The sequence below is a fragment of the Protopterus annectens genome, chromosome 9.part0 (genome assembly GCF_019279795.1).
Source record: "Protopterus annectens isolate FY-2018-M chromosome 9.part0, PAN1.0, whole genome shotgun sequence".
Lineage (NCBI taxonomy): Eukaryota > Metazoa > Chordata > Ceratodontiformes > Protopteridae > Protopterus > Protopterus annectens.
The window spans coordinates 346271110-346290753 of NC_056743.1; the positions used below are offsets into that span (position 1 = coordinate 346271110).

At 42.3% G+C, this 19644-nt stretch overlaps 1 protein-coding gene and 1 pseudogene across 1 annotated transcript; one reads left to right on the forward strand and one right to left on the reverse strand.

Annotated features, from left to right (window-relative positions):
• Window positions 1–2392: 2392 nt before the first annotated feature.
• LOC122810522 (late cornified envelope-like proline-rich protein 1) lies at window positions 2393–2770 on the reverse strand. The gene has a single exon (XM_044082104.1). It carries the CDS (start codon window positions 2768–2770, stop codon window positions 2393–2395), a length of 378 nt encoding a protein of 125 aa, XP_043938039.1.
• Window positions 2771–3881: 1111 nt separating this feature from the next.
• Window positions 3882–5099, forward strand: LOC122810523 (annotated as a pseudogene).
• The last annotated feature ends 14545 nt before the right edge of the window (window positions 5100–19644 follow it).

A 19644-nucleotide genomic window follows, 5' to 3' on the forward strand; every position in this document is an offset into this window, starting at 1 on the left:
GATGGCACCCCAGCTGAGAATCAAACTGGAAAACCTATTGCTGTGAGGCAACAACGCTAATTGCTGCACCACTGTGGCCACCCCCATGGGGTCGAGGTGTCACTTCCACATTGACAATCATCTTGAGCCAAGGTTTACACCACCGGGTGGTTAGCCCTGCCTCTGTAGTTCATTCACACCACTCACTCATGCACACACTCTCACCATAAATTAGCAACTTTGTTTAAATTGTTTTCATCGCATTGTTGTTAGTATGTGAAAAAAGATATTACCTAATACATACATGCTGTTTTTTTTTTAGTAATTTTCAACCTACATGGAGTGGTTACAGTAGGAAGTTTGATCTGTGTATTATTAGAAATAAACAAGATTAGAAATGGTTTGGCTAACAGCTGTTCCAGTTCCGTGTCATTTGTCCAAAGAAAATTATCTACTATGTATTATATCAGCCTGTATCAAATGGCTCATTAGCAAGCACTGGTTTTGGATGAAAAACTGAGCCTGAAACAATGGCAAAATAGTCACATCTCTTCAGTGGTGGTCAAGGATCACAAGTTGGTCAATTCCAGATAGATGTGAAAAATGTAAGAGCCTGGCACATATCAGCATTGATCTGCACAAAACATTACAAAATAACAAAAAACACTCTTAAAACCACAGGACATGCACTAAAAACACTAAACAACTGACAAAATACTGAAAATTCAAAACAAACCACTCAAGCTTGTTATAAGTTTAGCAATTTTATTCATTTAATATACAAACTTCATCAGAACTAACTGAACAATGTTTAAATTTATGCTCACAGTGATCCCATCAAACAAGCAATAAAACTGAGAGACAAACTAATTATTTATTCAAATATTAAAACTTTTAAACATTTAAAAGTCCAGCCACATAAACCTTATTTAAAGGGGCAGTCTAAAACAGTTGGTTTGTCAATAAATATTTCATATAAATAAGATCATTCAAACCCGGCTTCTTATCAGCTGTTAGTGCAACTTGCCATTTTAATTCTTTAATCTCTAATGCATCATTACATTTGTCAATAAATATTCTTTGATCCACACTTGTTGTGTCTTTCGGCTTTTCCCGGTTAGGAGTCGCCACAGCAGAACTCCGGTCCACTAATGATTGGCAGTAGATTTTTACGTGCCGAGTTGCCAGCCCTGATGCACAACCTTCAATGAAGGTACGCCCATTCACGCATGTCTCCAGACAGAAGACGCTTTAGCTGAGAATGGAAAGGGACAACGTCTTACTGTGAGGTGACAGCGCTACCGTAGCACCACCACACTATCACAAAAAAATGAAACTTCTTAAAGTTGCCACATTCAAAATCATGCCTGGCTAATGCACTGGTGATATAACCTTTTTAACAGCAGCACAATGTTCGTAAATTATTTTAGAAAGTGCTGTAACAGTTTTGCCAACATAACACAGCACAATCTGGGTGTCATAGTGATGCAGCAGTATCCACACAGTCTGGGTGGCACAGTGGTGCAGCAGTATTCACACGGTCTGTGTGTCACATTGGTGCAGCAGTATCCGCACAGTCTGGGGGTCACAGCAGTGCAGCAGTATTCACACAGTCTGGGTGTCACAGTAGTGCAGCAGTATCCACACAGTCTGAGTGTCAAAGTGGTGCAGCAGTATCCACACAGTCTGGGTGGCACAGTGGTGCAGCAGTATTCACACAGTCTGAGTGTCACAGTGGTGCAGCAGTATCCACGCAGTCTAGGTGGCACAGGGGTATAGCAGTATCCCCACAGTCTGGGTGGCACATTGGTGCAGCAGTAGCCACACAGTCTGGGTGGTACAGTGGTGCAGCAGTATCCACACAGTCTGGGTGGCACAGTGGTGCAGCAGTATCCACACAGTCTGGGTGGCACAGTGGTGCAGCAGTTTTTACACAGTCTGGGTGTCACAGTGGTGCAGCAGTATCCACACAGTCTGGGTGGCACAGTGGTGTAGCAGTATCCACACACTCTGGGTGGCACAGTGGTGCAGCAGTATCCACATAGTCTGGGTGTCACAGTGGTGCAGCAGTATCCACACAGTCTGGGTGGCACATTGGTGCAGCAGTAGCTACACAGTCTGGGTGGTACAGTGGTGCAGCAGTATCCACACAGTCTAGGTGGCACAGTGGTGTAGCAGTATCCCCACAGTCTGGGTGGCACATTGATGCAGCAGTAGCCACACAGTCTGGGTGGTACAATGGTGCAGCAGTATCCACACAGTCTAAGTGGCACAGTGGTGCAACAGTATCCACACAGTCTAGGTGGCTCATTGGTGCAGCAGTATCCACACAGTCTAGGTGGCACAGTGGTGTAGCAGTATCCACACAGTTTGGGTGGCACAGTGGTGCAGCATTATCCACATAGTCTGAGTGTCACAGTAGTGCAGCAGTATCCACACAGTCTGGATGGCACATTGGTGTATCAGTATCGACACAGTCTGTGTGGCACATTGGTCCAGCAGTATCCCCACAGTCTGGGTGGCACAGAGGTGCAACAGTATCCACACAGTCTGGGTGACACAATGGTGCAGCAGTATTCACACAGTCTGGGTGGCAAAGTGATCCAGCCATATCCACACAGTCTGGGTGGCACATTGGTTCAGCAGTAGCCACACATTCTGGGTGGTACAGTGGTGCAGCAGTATCCACACAGTCTGGGTGGCACAGTGGTGCAGCAGTATCCACACAGTCTGGGTGGCACAGTGGTGCAGCAGTATTCACACAGTCTGGGTGGCACGGTGATCCAGCCATATCCACACAGTCTGATTGTCACATTAGTGCAGCAGTATTCACACAGTCTGGGTGGCACAGTGATCCAGCCATATCCACACAGTCTGAGTGTCACATTAGTGCAGCAGTATCCACACAGTCTGGGTGGCACAGTGGTGCAACAGTATCCACACAGTTTAGGTGGCACAGTGGTGCAACAGTATCCACCCAGTCTGGGTGGCACAGTGGTGCAGCAGTATCCACACAGTCTGGGTGGCACAGTGGTGCAGCAGTATCCACATAGTCCGGGTGTCACAGTGATGCAGCAGTATCCACACAGTCTGGGTTGCACATTGGTGCATCAGTATCCACGCAGTCTGTGTAGCACATTGGTGCATCAATATCCCCACAGTCTGAGTGGCACATTGGTGCAGCAGCAGCCACACAGTCTGGGTGGTACAGTGGTGCAGCAGTATCCACACAGTCTGGGTGGAACAGTGATGCAACTGTATCCACACAGTCTGGGAGGCACAGTGGTGCAGCAGTATCCACACAGTCTGGGTGGCACAGTGGTGCAGCAGTATTTACACAGTCTGGGTGGCACAGTGATCCAGCCATATCCACACAGTCTGGGTGGCACATTGGTGGTACATTATCCACACAGTCTGGGTGGTGCAGTAGTGCAGCAGTATCCACACAGTCTGAGTGGCACAGTGGTGCAGCAGTGTCCACACAGTCTGGGTGGCACAGTAATGCAGCAGTATCCATACAGTTTGGGTGGTACAGTGGTGCAGCAGTACCCCACACAGTCTGGGTGGCACAGTGGTGCAGCAATATTCACACAGTCTGGGTGGCACAGTGGTGCAGCAATATTCACACAGTCTGGGTGGCACAGTGGTGCAGCAGTATCCAAGGTCAGCATTCATGTATGTATGCAGGTTTTGTATTAAACACTGCTAGTGCAAAGACCCATATCTACATCTCTGGGATGACCCTCACACACCTTTTCTGCTGCACAGAAACCAAAAAGAAACTACCTACAATGAAGCATAGTAATCAGTTAAAACAATGTTATACCTGAACAAGATTGGCCATTCTTACATATTTCACCTGAGTTCATTTAAATATTTCAGTGCCAACCCTCTGAGCAAACATGGTATCAGGGCACCTTTCCAGAGTGTACCAGTATAAGGCAATAAATAATAATTGCGAATGTATCCCAGTTACAATAATCAGATTCTACCCTGTCTCACCATAAACACCATCATTGCCATCAACTGCAAGACGACTACAGAGAGCTTTTTCTTGTCTAGTAAAACCTGAAGCTCTTATTCTACAGATCATGAGATGGAAACTGCTAACAGACTACTACACCCTTGGACATTGTGACATAAAAATACATCTCGCTATACAAACTGATTGTGCAACAAAACATCCAGATATAAAGAGAAGTATTATGTCAAATGTCAATAAATACATAAATAAATTATCTTTGCATTCACTCCACCTAGGTGATGTTAAGTAATGTGCCCAAGTCCATGCTTGGCTTCCTTGCCCAACCCTTCAGGCAGACATGACCTGAGCACAAGGCATGAGAGTCCACATCCAAACATTGGCTTCACCCCCAACAAAATAATAAGAATAGAAGAGTCGACAAAATTGTCATTCAGAAATACCACACAATAAATGGACATAACTGCGAAGTGAGAAAGGCACTTTCTAAACAGGAGATGGCTGTATCATCTACAGGTGGACAAGGAGGTAGTGGTCATGGTAGTTCCTATAACTTTGGTAGCCGTGGAGTATTTGCAGGCAATGACAACTTTGGAAGTGGCCGTTGTGGAAACTTTGATGGCAGAGGTGGAGGAGGTTGTGGCTTTGGCAGCCATGGTGGAACAGATGGCTACAATGGCTTTTCTGGTAATGGTGGCAATGGTGGAGGACCTGGCTATGGTGGCAGCAACTGAGGTTATGGTGGTGGACAAGGCTCTAGAAATCAAGAAGGTGGAGGTAGTGGCTTTGGCAGTGGGGGATATGATGGTTAGAGTGGTGGCGGTGGTGGAGGAGGAAACTACAATGATTTTGGCAATTACAATCAGTCTCAATCTAACTATGGTCCCATGAAAGGAGGAAACTTTGGAGGTGGAAGAAGTTCAGGCCCCTACCCTGGTGGCTATGGTGGTGGATCTGGTGGTGGTGGACCTGGTAGTGGTGGCTACCCTGGTGGAGGAGGAAGAAGATACTGAATAGGAATCAAAGCTTAGCAGGAGAGGAGAGCCAGAGAAGTGACAGGGAAGCAACAGGTTACCACATAATCTGAACTCAACCAGCCAAGCACAGTTGTGGCATGTTGACAGCTGCCGCAAAAGATTAAATTATGATAGATTGTAAATGTGACAAAGGACTATTTGTATTGAAATTAACTGTACATATTTGTAGTTATTTTTCTGTGAAGTGTAAAGCATTTCAATAAGGTTAATAATGTAGATATTTTTTGTCTACAAGGGGGTTGTAGCTACGGAATCATGAATAAGAAGGGGGTTGTGGGTACAGAATCATGAATGAGAAGGGGGTTGTAGCTACAGAATCACAAATGAGAAGGGGGTTGTAGCCACAGAATCATGAATGAGAAGGGGGTTGTAGCTACAGAATCATGAATGAGAAGGAGGTTGTAGCTACAGAATCATGAATGAGAAGGGGTAGTAGCTACAGAATCATGAATGAGAAGGGGGTTGTAGCTACAGAATCATGAATGAGAAGGAGGTTGTAGCTACAGAATCATGAATGAGTAGGGGGTTGTAGCTACAGAATCATGAATGAGAAGGGGGTTGTAGCTACAGAATCATGAATGAGAAGGGGGTTGTGGTTACAGAATCATGAATGAGAAGGGGGTTGTAGCTACAGAATCATGAATGAGAAGGGGGTTGTGGTTACAGAATCATGAATGAGAAGGGGGTTGTAGCTACAGAATCACGAATGAGAAGGGGGTTGTAGCTACAGAATCATGAATGAGAAGGAGGTTGTAGCTACAGAATCATGAATGAGAAGGGGGTTGTAGCTACAGAATCATGAATGAGAAGGGGGTTGTGGTTACAGAATCATGAATGAGAAGGGGGTTGTAGCTACAGAATCACGAATGAGAAGGGGGTTGTAGCTACAGAATCACAAATGAGAAAGGGGTTGTAGCTACAGAATCACGAATGAGAAGGGGGTTGTAGCTACAGAATCAGGAATGAGAAGGGGGTTGTAGCTACAGAATCAGGAATGAGAAGGGGGTTGTAGTTACAGAATCTTGAATGAGAAGGAGGTTGTGGCTACAGAATCACAAATGGGAAGGAGGTTGTACTGTGGCCTAACTAATATGTAGCAAGTGGAGACAGTAACTTTTAGTTAACAAATCAGGTGGTCTTCTGTTCTGTCTCGGGGTGTCATCTGTGTAGATCATCTGCTGAAAAAAGACAAAACAGAGAAATGTGGAGTAGTATCCTCTGGGATGAAATGAGGGCCCCTGTGTGGGTACTGCAAAGTACTTCACATTTTTTATTTGCTCTTTTCTTAAAATATCTAAGAAGGTTGACAAATAAAGTTTGTGTATTCATGCCAGATTTAAGCAGGGCATGTAAAGGGCTGAACATGTCATGTCAAATATACTTAATGCCAGTTGGCACTGATTCCAAGGTCTGCCAAATCCTGAGGTCCACCTTGTAACAGAAACAGTAGAAGTGAGATCCTCCTTCAGAACTACTGAAGAGCTGATTTGAGTTTTGTGTTGAATACGAGTCATAAGATGTGTGGGAACTGCATCCCCATTATAAAAGTACAAGAACTGTGTTCTAAAGGTTCTGTTCACCTTCTTCTCCATCTCTTGCTACCAGGGACAGCCTTCTTGATAATGTATCTGCCAAGTAAGGCCAACTCCAAGCATTTACTTTGACTTTTGAAGTGGCTGTTATGTACTTCATGTACTTATTTTATATCTTGAATTACTACATCTGCACAGCCAAGACATCACCAGCATCCTCAAAAGTCCCCAGCTGTCAGCATCGCCAACATCTGCAAAAGTGTCCATATCTCAACACAGCCATCCACAAAAGTGCCTGGCTGAGATAGGATGGAGACTGAAGGTGGTGTTTCCTACTGAACATCAAAAGTGGTGCATCTTTGACTTACTACCTGTAAAGTTCCAATTAATATATGATGTTCCTCAATGTTTAGATGGCAAGCAGCTTCACCTCAGGCCTTGGCTGCTGATGTAGACCCCTTTAGACCCCCTTATTTGCCACCTTGGCTGTCAGACGTCACAGACTGCTAAATACCCCTTCCCCTCACTAGGACTGTGCCTCTAAATAGAAAGGGTACTTAGATGGCGGTTGGGTGGGCATTTGAAAGACATGCGTAAATGGGTGTGCCTTCGTTGAAAGTTGGACGTCGAGCTGGCACCTCGGCATTCGTGAAAATCTACTGCCAATCATTAGTGGATCGGAGTTCTGCTGTGGCGACCCATAACCAGGAAAAGCCGAAAGACAAATAACAACTTAGACTGGCTGGAGTAGTACACTATGCCACTGTTGGTCTCTTTGTAGACAACCTGAATTTATTTCAGACACCTGTATGGCATCGTCATTCCATGATCAAGGTGCACATGTCAGTGACTTTGAATCATGTCCTTGTGCTTGGTTAGATTGCCACCCATTAAGCAGTTCTTTAAAGGACTGCTACACCCTCATTCTTATTTTAACAGCCTCTCCCTGTCTGGGCCTAAAGCTTTATTGATTGCAGGCACACCTGTCTGTCACCAGAGTCTCCTAGTTTTATGGTACTACCCTTGAAAATAATTTTCTTTTTAAACATCACCTCTGCGTATAGAATCTCCTAAGTTTCAAGTACTTATATGTAGAGAAGCACATATTGTCTTGCTGAAGGACACTGTGTCACTTCCGTATATGATTTTGCAGTTGGTCTAAACCCATTAACCTTCTTGCGTTCTTTGTTGTGACAGAAGTTGTAAATTGATAGCTAACAGAAAACATGTTTACTGCCAGGTTATAATCAAAATAAAGAGCTTCCTATGAAACTGCAGTTCCTAGGGTGTGAACCACACCCACTGAAATGTACCATTATACAGGGAAGCATCTAACACCCTGCACTGATACCTGATGTTGTTGTTGTGTCTTTCGGCTTTTCCCTGTTAGGGGTCGCCACAGCAGAACTCCGGTCCGCTAATGATTGGCAGTAGATTTTTACGTGCTGAGTTGCCGGCCCTGACACACAACCTTCAACGAAGGTACGCCCATTCACGCATGTCGCCACACAGAAGACACTCTAGCTGAGAATCGAACAGGACAATGTCTTACTGTGAGGCAACAACGCTACCGCAGCACCACCACCGCAGTTTTACCTGATAAGCACTGAAAACCAGGTGTGCACATACAACAGTTGCAAATGCACCCCCTCTAATAAAGCAGGAAGAAAAAGTTTGTGTATGTGCATGAGCTTGCAGTGACTTCTCCATGACAACACAAGATAACCTACAATAATGGATACACTTGCACAGATGTGTAGTAATGCATTTCATAGAGTGGTGTGTGCTAACAAGCCACATTTGTTTAAGAAATCCACAACTTGAGGTACATTTCTTGAAGCTTTCTGAGTTTGTCAACATTTTTCCTGCTGCTGCATTTTTGCGAATGTTGAGGGAATGCTAGAAATAAAGCTAATATTCTAGAAGAGGTACATTTTTAGTCAGAACAGAAGCAGAACTGTCCATACTGCTCTTATTATTGGATTTTGTTGTAAGACCTTCAGGAATACTTCCTGAATTTTTGGTGGGCAGAATTTTTTACAGTAGTGTGATTATGTATTGCCATGTTAAAGGACAACCCTTACTTAACATGCTACAATTTGACATCAATGCAGTTTGTGCTGCCTGACATGAGAAATGCTTGGGAGCAAAGTGCAGATAAAATAATTGCATTTTAGAAAGTAAACCATCATTGAATTACTCAGAGACTGCTTCACCACCCCGCCGTCATGCCCTCATATACCTGGATTATATCATGCACATTCTTACATATGACTCAGGTGAAGATTTTTTTTAATATACCAAAACAAAAAGCATTTATAAAGAATTGAAATAAATTTCAGCATTCCAGTAGAGGCACATTCTTGAAAATCTTATCTAGGAAATAACTCCACAAAAGAAAACACACATGACAGTTACTGCTACAGTACACAATACTGAAGTCACCACTCACACCAATAAAAACCAGAACACTTTAAAAACATTTTAAACAAGTGACATAAAAAGGCACAAAACACACAAAAGTGTTTTAAGGGAGCAAGACCACTGTACCATGTGGTGGCAATATGAACTCTGACCACATACTAACTTACAGAAAAGGGCAATTTGAAATTATGTGCAGATCTCTTCTCTGAGTGTAACACAACACTCAATATGTGCCACCAAGTCACCACTGATGTTCCACTAACTCATCACACAGTAACAATGATCATCTTTCTAAGATGCTTGGACTACTTGATAAACAGTAGCTTTTCATAATACCCCATATACAGACATATTAGACAGTTTTTTTTTTTTTTTTTTAAGGACGTCCTACTAGAATTTGTTTTTCTTTAGGACCATGTCTTTCCATCTCCTGATGCCAGATAAAAGTACTTTTCAAAAAGCAGATAGGTGCAGATGAAAACTTAATCTTTTTGACTGCTGGAATTATTTCAAAGAGAATAGTTTGGTCTACAAATAGACCTTAATATATATATATATATATATATATATATATATATATATATATATATATATATATATATATATATATATGTTCCTTCCTAACTACATTTGCATATATATTTCATGATTTACGTCAAGGCTACATGCAGTTCTGAAAGCTTTAACTTTTCATGGTCCTGCTGTATATAAAATATCATCTACTTACACAATAGGTGAAGCTCACACATGTATATTGCATGCAGTCATACTGATGTGCCAGTAAAGCTCATGCATGTATAAGGCATGCAGTCATAATGACATGCCGGTGAACTTTATGCATGTATACAGCATGTAGTCACACTGACCTGCCGGAGAAGCTCATGCATGTAAAATACATGCAGTCTTAGAAATCTGCCAGTGAACCTCACACATGTAGAAGGTATGAGGTTTTACTGACCTACAAGAAATGTAGTCTTACAGACCTACTGGTGAAGCTCACACATGTATAAGGCATGCAGTCTTACTGACCTGCTGGTGAAGCTCACACATGTATAAGGCATGCAGTCTTACTGACCTGCTGGTGAAGCTCACACATATATAAGGCATGCAGTCTTACTGAACTGATGGTGAAGCTCAGACATGTATAAGGCATGCAGTTTTACTGACCTGATGGCGAAGCTCACACATGTATAACGCATGCAGTCTTACTGAACTGATGATGAAGCTCACACATGTATAAGGCATGCAGTCTTACTGAACTGATGGAGAAGCTCAAACATGTATAAGGCATGCAGTCTTACTGACCTGGTGGTGAAGCTCACACATGTATAAGGCATGCAGTCTTACTGACCTGCTGGTGAAGCTCACACATGTATAAGGCATGCAATCTTATTAACCTACTGGTGAAGCTCACACATGTAAAAGGCATGCAGTCTTCCTGTCCTGCTGGTGAAGCTCACATATGTATAAGGCATGCAGTCTTATTAACCTGCTGGTGAAGCTCACACATGTAGAAGGTATGAGGTTTTACTGACCTACAATAAATGTAGTCTTAGAGACCTGCTGGTGAAGCTCACACATGTGTAAGGCATACAGTCTTCCTGACCTACTGGTGAAGCTCACACATGTAGAAGGCATGCAGTCCTACTGACGTGCTGGTGAAGCTCACACATGTAGAAGGCATGCAGTCTTCCTGACCTGCTGGTGAAGCTCACACATGTAGAAGGTATGAGGTCTTACTGACCAACAAGAAATGTAGTCTTACAGACCTGCTGGTAAAGCTCACACATGTATAAGGCATGCAGTCTTACTGACCTGCCTAGTGAAGCTCACACATGTATAAGGCATGCAGTCTTACTGACCTGCCTGGTGAAGCTCACATATGTATAAGGCATGCAGTCTTACTGACCTGTCTGGTGAAGCTCACACATGTATAAGGCATGCAGTCTTACTGACCTGCTGGTGAAGCTCACATATGTATAAGGCATGCAGTCTTACTGACCTGTCTGGTGAAGCTCACACATGTATAAGGCATGCAGTCTTACTGACCTGCTGGCAAAGCTCACACATGTATAAGGCATGCAGTCTTCCTGTCCTGCTGGTGAAGCTCACATATGTATAAGGCATGCAGTCTTACTGACCTGCCGGTGAAGCATACATATGTATAAGGCATGCAGTCTTACTGACCTGCCAGTGAAGCTCACATATGTATAAGGCATGCAGTCTTACTGACCTGCTGGCAAAGCTCACACATGCATAAGGCATGCAGTCTTCCTGACCTGCTGGTGAAGCTCATGCGTATATTATTTCTTCAAATGACTTTTGAAACTGGGTGACAGACAACAGACAGACTTTAATCTGTTAAAAACTGAATTCCGTTTGTCAGTTTTTTTTGTTACTTATCTTTTAGTCTGTCTGAAATTATAAAGTAAAATACCCCAAGCAGTAATATTTCTCATAAATAATTTTACATTAAATCTCATATAAGGAACTTACATTATACATTATTTCATGATAACTTAGTCACTAAACTGTTTAATCTTTAGACATTTCTTATATCCAGGCTCACCATAAGTGGGGATATCCACCCTAACCCAGGCCCAAATCCATCCTGTCCAACTCACACTGCTCCAACACAAATGTCAGAACATAGCACCCCCACTTTCTTCATCCCTGGGCAAATCAACAACAGCAGCAAAACCAACCATCTTTTAATGCTAAATATTAATATTAGAAGTATCAAAAATAAAATACCTGAACTCCAGGCCACAATAGCACACTACTCCCCAGACATAGTTGCTTTAACAGAAACCTGGCTAAATAAAAACATAGCTAACTCAGAAGTTCTCCCTACCGGCTACAATATCATTAGACAAGACAGACCACTTCGTAAAGGGGGTGGAACTGCCTTACTGTACAAGTCAAACTTAACTGTCCATCAATTACCAAACTCCTACCCCTCCCCCACTAATTGGGACGTACTTATCTCACAACTTCAACTTCACCCTATAAAGGTCATCACCACAATTGTGATCTATATTCCACCTGGTAATAAACCTGCTAGCCATGAAGACTTCTTATCCTGGTGTTCTTCCACATACTCACAAGAAACTCTTATTCTGGGGGACTTCAACCTAGATTGGTTCACCTATATATGAGAACCACCAAGTAATCTACTAAATCTCCATGGCTACCAGCAGCTAGTCCAAATTCCAACTAGATGTGATAAAAAATCTAAAAGGGAATCCATCCTTGACTGGGTCCTAACTAACAACCCCACATTGTTCCCTCACACAGGCTGTCTCCCAGACAGCTTAAGTGACCACAACATAATATACTTTATACATAGTAGAACAAGCATATGCAAAACCACTAACTATATATCCGCTAGAAACACAAAAACATTCTCTCCTGAGGTCCTCAACAGCTTACTCTGTAACTGTGACTGGACCCCCCTAAAAACCCTCCCACTTGACCAGGCTGTAGCATATTTCAACAAAACATTTCTACAACATGTAGACACTGTTGCTCCATTGTGCAAAATCAAGGTTAGAACCTCTACAAACCCCTGGCTCAGTAAAGAAACCAAACAAATCCTCAAGTCCAGAGACACTGCCTGGCTTTACTATCAAAAAAACAAAGAAACACAAAGCCTAACTAAGTACCAAGAACTGCGCAACCGTGCAAATAAATGCATTAGGCTGGACAAAAAAATCCTACTACACAACATTACAAACTAAATACCAAAACAACCCACAAACATTTTGGAAAAATGTAAACCAGCTACTAAAATCCACCCAAAAGGCTACCCCCAAACCAGCCACCCTGACACTAAAGTTCCCATCGAAACACAATTCAACTCCCACTTTGTGACCTCAATTCTATCCTTAGTATCACAGGACAGTTCCTTCCTCACTACCTCCCCCAACACAAATAACACTAATACAAGCTTTACCCTCAAAACAGTTTCCACCACTTCAATCAAAAGCATGCTCTCCAAACTAAAAACCTCATCAACAGCAGCCAGCCTACTCCCCAGCTATTTCTTAAAACTCACAGCAGATGCTATTGTTATCCCAGTCTCCACTCATAAACAGCTCAATTGTTGAAAACTATGTGCCCAAACTCTGGAAAATATCCTATGTTACACCCATACATAAAGGTGGGACCTCCACTAAACGTAATAACTACAAACCCATTGCTTTACTCTCCCCCCTGGCCAAAATCCTAGAAAAATGCATCCATACCCAGATGCTAAACTATCTCCTTGACAGCAATATCCTGTCACCTACTCAGCATGGTTTCAGACCTGCCCATAGTACCACTACAGCTCTCCTCTGCTTCACAGACACAGTAAACCATCTCAAAAATGAAGGCCTACAAGTGTCAACTCTTTTTTGGATATGTCCAAAGCATTTGACAAAGTCTCACACCAAATCCTGCTAAACAAACTAAACCAATATCATCTATCAAATTCCACTCTTACCTGGTTCCAAAGCTACTTAACTGACAGGTACCAAGCTGTGAAATGGGAAAATTCTCTCTCTCCTCAGCTGCCCATAACTATAGTAGTCCTACAGGGTTCTATCTTAGGACCACTACTATTCACAGTCTTCACAAATGACCTCCATACTTCCACACAGCATGCATCTATAATTCAGTATGCAGATGACACTACCTTAATCTGTGCTGCACAAAACATTCCCACCCTCCTGCAAACAATGCAACTAGCATTCTCTGACGTTGAAAACTACCTTACCAATGCCCAACTTATCCTCAATCCAAATAAAACTCAGCTTATGATTATAACCAGTTCTAACAAAAACACTAACAGTCAATTCACTATCTACTCCACTAATGCTACTCCAATTACTCCAGTGGCACAGGCTAAGCTATTGGGAATAACCATAGACTCCCACCTAAAATTTTATAGTCATCTCAACTTAACTATTAAAAAAGTACATGCCAACCTGGGGTCGCTCTACCGTATCAAACCATTTCTTACCAACAACACAAGATCAGCCATTGCTCACTCCCAACTTCTATCCACCCTACTCTATGCATCTCCCATTCTGACTAATCTCAACAAAACTGAGCTAAGCAAAATGGAAGCCAGCTATAACAGAATTGCCCGCTTTGCTGCAAGTTGCTCATATAGAACTCATCACTGTACTGCTTTGAGACAGCTCCACTGGCTTGTACTGCCTAGCCTCCTAACCTACAATCAGCTATGCCTCTGTCATTATATCTATTACCTCCCCAATAAGTGTCCTGCCCTCAAAAACCTAGTACAACATCACTCAGCCAAAAGGCCTCTTAGATCATCAAACAAACTACTATTAGAAGTCATCAACAGCTACAACAGCTTTGGAGATGCACTATATAGTAGTTCAGTGGCTAAAAAAATGGAACTCTATCCTACAAGCATTCAAATCACATCATCCAAAGCCTCTTTTGAAGACCTCATCAGGCAACATCTCAAGGAAGGTTGGCAGTGCCATGATTGCTCCCCAGGCTAGTGAAAGCGGATAACATATACATACAAAATCTAGAGTACTTGATAATAGTTTTCAATCTTCCTCACAAACACTGGCTAATCTGCAATGTATGTACTGTACCTGTGTACTATGTATGTGTTCTACCTATGTTCCAAATTTCAGCTGTACACCACAAATCTATTAATTACTTTTATTTTTACAATTAATATTTTTTTGTTTGTTCTCTCCACTGTAACTGTTTATGTGCCGCATACCACTGTAAAAACATGTCTCCTGTAATTTCTGTGTATACTGATTGTGTCTAAATAACTAAATGTGTCTGTAATTTTTCTTTGTGGAGCTTTTCTCCCTGGGCCTCTGCTGAAAAAGGGCCTTTTCGGCTCAAACACCCCCGGTTAACAAATGTAAAATAAAAATAAAATAAATAAATAAAATATATTTGACATTTTCTTTTTAAACCAGTTCAGACAGCACTGCAAAGCCAAACTAAATAAAAATTCTATAAAAGTTATTATTTATTTATGCATTATTTATGTGTGTACACATTCCTGCTAAATTTGCGGTCTGGTTGTTTTCACAGGTACATGTGTTGAAAACATCATTATGAAGTTGTGGTTTCAAACAAATGACCATTCCTCTCCTTGTGATAGTGAAACAAAAAATAATAGCTAAAATGCTGCCATTTGACATAAATAAGATTATCATATTAGTAGTTTTGATTAAAACAGTTAAAGTGACATTCAGTAGCTAACATATCTGGACAAAATAATATGCTTTCTGAGTTTGAATCCTGCATGTTTTGGCTCATTTCATGACACAAATACTTCAGAGGCAGCAAATGATTCCATGCAAGCTTTAAATGATGTATAGTGGTACCAGAAAATAAACAATGAAAGAGAATGCGGAGAATGCAGTTCCAATGAAAATACATCACTGAAAGCCACTTTAATTGATTCTCAGAGTATGTTTTTGCACAGAAGAAAGCCATCTGCAAGCCCCACCTGGGAGGTTATTCTGTATACTTTTCCATATAAAGTCCTCAGTTCCCACCTGGGAGGTTATTCTGTATACTGTTACATATAAGTCCCCACCTGGGAGGTTATTCCATACACTTTACATATAAAGTCCTCAGCTGCACAGCAGAGGTATAAAGTGTTGACTCCATTACCACTGAATGTGGCTTTTACATCCTCAGCTGCACAGCAGGGGGGTAAAGTGTCGACTCCATTATCACTAAATGTGGCTTTTACATCCTCAGCTGCACACTGCACAGCAGGGGTGTAACGTGTTGGCTCCATTACCACAGAATGTGGCTTTTACCATCCTCAGCTGCAGAGCAGGGGTGTAAAGTGTTGACTCCATTACCATTGAATGTGGCTTGTACCATCCTCAGTTGTACAGCAGGGGTATAAAGTGTCGACTCCATTATCAATGAATGTGGCTTTTATCATTCTCAGCTGCACAGCAGGGGTGTAAAGTGTCGACTCAATTACCACTGAATGTGGCTTGTACCATCCTCAGCTGCACAGCAGCGGTGTAAAGTATCAGCTCCATTACTACTGAATGTGGCTTGTACCATCCTCAGCTGCACAGCAGCGGTGTAAAGTATCAACTCCATTACCACTGAATGTGGCTTGTACAATCCTCAGCTGCACAGCAGGGGTGTAAAGTGTTGACTCCATTACCACTGAATGTGGCTGTTATCAACCTCAATTGCACATCAGGGGTGTAAAGTGTTGACTCCGTTACTAAGAAATGTGGCTTTTACCATCCTCAGTTGCACAACAGGGTGTGTAAAGTGTAGACTCCATTACCACTGAATGTGGCTTGTACCATTCTCAGCTGCACAGCAGGGGTGTAAAGTGTCAACTCAATTACCACTGAATGTGGCTTGTACCATCCTCATCTGCACAGCAGGGGTTTAAAGTGTTGACTCCAGTACCCCTGAATGTGGCTTCTACCATCCTCAGCTGCACAGCAGGGGCTTAAAGTGTCAGATTCATTACCACTGAAGGTGGCTTATACCGTCCTCAGCTGTTCAACAGGGGTGTAAAGTGTCGACTCCATTATCAATGAATGTAGCTTTTACCACCGTAAGCTGCACAGCAGGGGTGTAAAGTGTTGATTCCATTACCACTGAATATGACTTTTACCATCCTCAGCTGCACAGCAGGGGTGTAAACTGTCAACTCTATTACCAGTGAATGTGCCTTTTACCATCCTCAGCTGCACATCAGGGATACAACGTGTCGACTCCATTACCACTGAATGTGACTTTTACCATCCTCAGCTGCATATCGGGATATAAAGTGTCGACTCCATTACCACTGAATGTGGCTTGTACCATTCTCAGCTGCACAGCAGTGGTGTAAAGTATTGACTCCATTACTACTGAATATGGCTAGTACCTTCATCAGCTGCACAGCCGGGGTGTAAAGTGTGGATACCATTACCACTGTATGTGGCTTTTATTATCCTCAGCTGCACAGCAGGGGTGTAAAGTGTCAACTCCATCACCACTGAATGTGGTTTGTACCATCCTCAGCTGCATAGCAGAGGTTTAAATTGTCAACTCCATTACCACTGAATGTGGCTTGTATCAACCTTAGCTGCACAGCAGGGTTGTAAAGTGTTGACTTCATTACCACTGAATGTGGCTTGTACCATCCTCAGCTGCAGAGCAGGGGTATAAAGTGTCAACTCCATTACCACTGAATGTGGCTTTTACCATCCTCAGCTGCACAGCAGTGGTGTAAAGTTTTGACTCCATTACCACTGAATATGACTTTTACCATCCTCAGCTGCACAGTAAGGGTATATACTTTTGACTCTTTTACCACTGAATGTGACTTTTACCATCCTCAGCTTCACAGCAGGGGTATAAAGTGTTGACTCCATTACCATAAAATGTGACTTTTACCATTCTCAGCTGCATATCAGGGGTGAAAAGTGCTGACTCCATTACCACTGAATGTGGCTTTTATCATCTTCAGCTGCACAGCAAGGGTGTAAGGTGTCGACTGCATTACCCCTGAATTTGGCTTTTATCATCCTCAGCTGCACAGCAGAGATGTAAACTGTCGACTCCATCACCACTGAATGTGGATTTTATGAAGATTATCTCGTCTTTATGTAACATTCAACTCCTAGAGTAACCCTGTGGATAGCCACAATCATTCACAGTGTTTGCAAAACAAAGGGAGAAATAGAAGTTTGCCAGCTCCTTCTTCCATAGTTCACACAAATGCACTCACAGCTGTAAACATTTTAAGGTTCCAAATCCACCTGGTGCATGCATTTGGAGCTATGGAGAAAACTCATGCAATCACAAGGAGGACATGCATACTCCTCACAGAAGGCACCCCAGTTGGGAACTGAACTGGTGAACCTCTTCCTGTGCGGAGGCAATGTTACTCAATTTGCCAGTGTGCCACCCTTCAGCAATTTTACTTTGTGTGAATTACACTTACATAAACTGAATGACTGGTTCCCAAAAACAAACACACACACAAGTAAGTGAGCATGCACTTGCAAACACACACACACACGCACACACGCACACACACACACACACACACACACACACACACACACACACACACACACACACACACATGAAAAAACAGAATACAGCTTAGTAGGAGGCATATTACTATATACTGTTATGCTTAACATAGTATGTAAAGTGGATGGGATTTATGCTTCTTTGCTTTGACTGTACAAATGTTTCTGTAACTGCTTACACATGGTAAAGAGATAGTATTTAATTATGTTTACTAGAAACTGTGTAATGTTTAGAATGAGCTTCCTCTACAATCAAAGAAGAGAATAAGGCAGTAGAAAGCACACCTGACACTGGAGTAGATGAAACAGAATAAATATACAGTTGTGTTAAATATTAACATAACAGTAGATGTCCTTCTCTTCACTGTTGCAGTATCCAAAACAGAAGGGATCTCCCGGCCAGAGTAGCCCAATGCCATACATAACATAAATGCTCCCAGTAGAGAATGTAGGGCATAAAAGGGATGTATGGATCATGGACTCAGAACTGAAATGCTCCAGAAGAGAATGATGTCCATAGACGAAGGAGTCCATGCACATCTAGGAGAAAAATATCCAGAAGAAAAAGGAAACCCTCACCAAGAAGGGAATCTATAACAAAAGCCAGAACAAACAAGAGTGTGTCGGAGGGAGTGAGCAAATACTGCAACAGAGAAGAACATCTACTGTTGCAATAAGATTTTACACAACTATACTATGTCCTCCTATATCACCGTTGCAGTATCCAAAAAGTAAGGTAGATTAAAAAAAGCTCAGGAAACAGAATGAGAGGCGGAATGCTGAGAAGGGCCCTCAACAAATCCACATAAAATGGTTTCAGCCAAACCTGCTCTGGTCCTAGAAACCATATCCAACTTATAATGCTTAGTAAAGGAATGCACTGAAGACCAAGAGGCTTCAAGGATGTAATTGATATCCAGCTCCTTGAAGAAGGTAACAGAAGAGGCAACAGCTGTAGTGGAATGAGTTCTAACAGAAGCAGATAGAGATTTGCCATGAAAAGAATAACAAAAGGAAACAGCCTTAGATAACCAGGAGTAGATGGTTTCCTTAGAAACAGACTAACCCAATGGCCTGGGGTGAAAGGAAACAAGAAGCTGATAAGATTTATGAATGACTTTAGTTTTATCTAAATAGTACCTGAAGTGTGTGAGCAAATCCAAGGTATGCAGAACCCTTTTCACTACCAGACTGAGGAGAAGGGAAAAAGGAAGGCTGACCCATTTACTACCCTGGGCATAAAAGAAGGATTAGTATGAAGGGACAACCCTATCCCTGTGGAAAAAAAAAAAAAAAAAAAAGGAGGAATGGCCATAAGGGCCCGGAGCTCAGATACCCTCCTAGCAGAAATAACAGTCAGTAAAAACAGTCTTCCAGGTACAATGATGCAAAGAAGCAGAATCTGCAGACTCAAAAGGAACCAGAGTCAATTTTTCCAACACAAAATTAAGGTTTCAATGAGGAGGAATATGTTTCCTTGGAGACCTAATATGCAGGACACCTTTAAGAAATTGTTTGACTTGAAAACAAGAAGTTAAAAGAGAATTCAATGGCAGACAAGCAGAAATGGTATAACAAATGGGGATTCACAGAACAATAGGCCAGGTCAGACTGGAGTAACCCATGCA

Excerpts from the sequence above, each read along its gene's own strand:
- LOC122810522 (XM_044082104.1), bottom strand. The coding sequence starts at position 2,770 with ATGGCTGGATCACCGTGCCACCCAGACTGTGTGAATACTGCTGCACCA.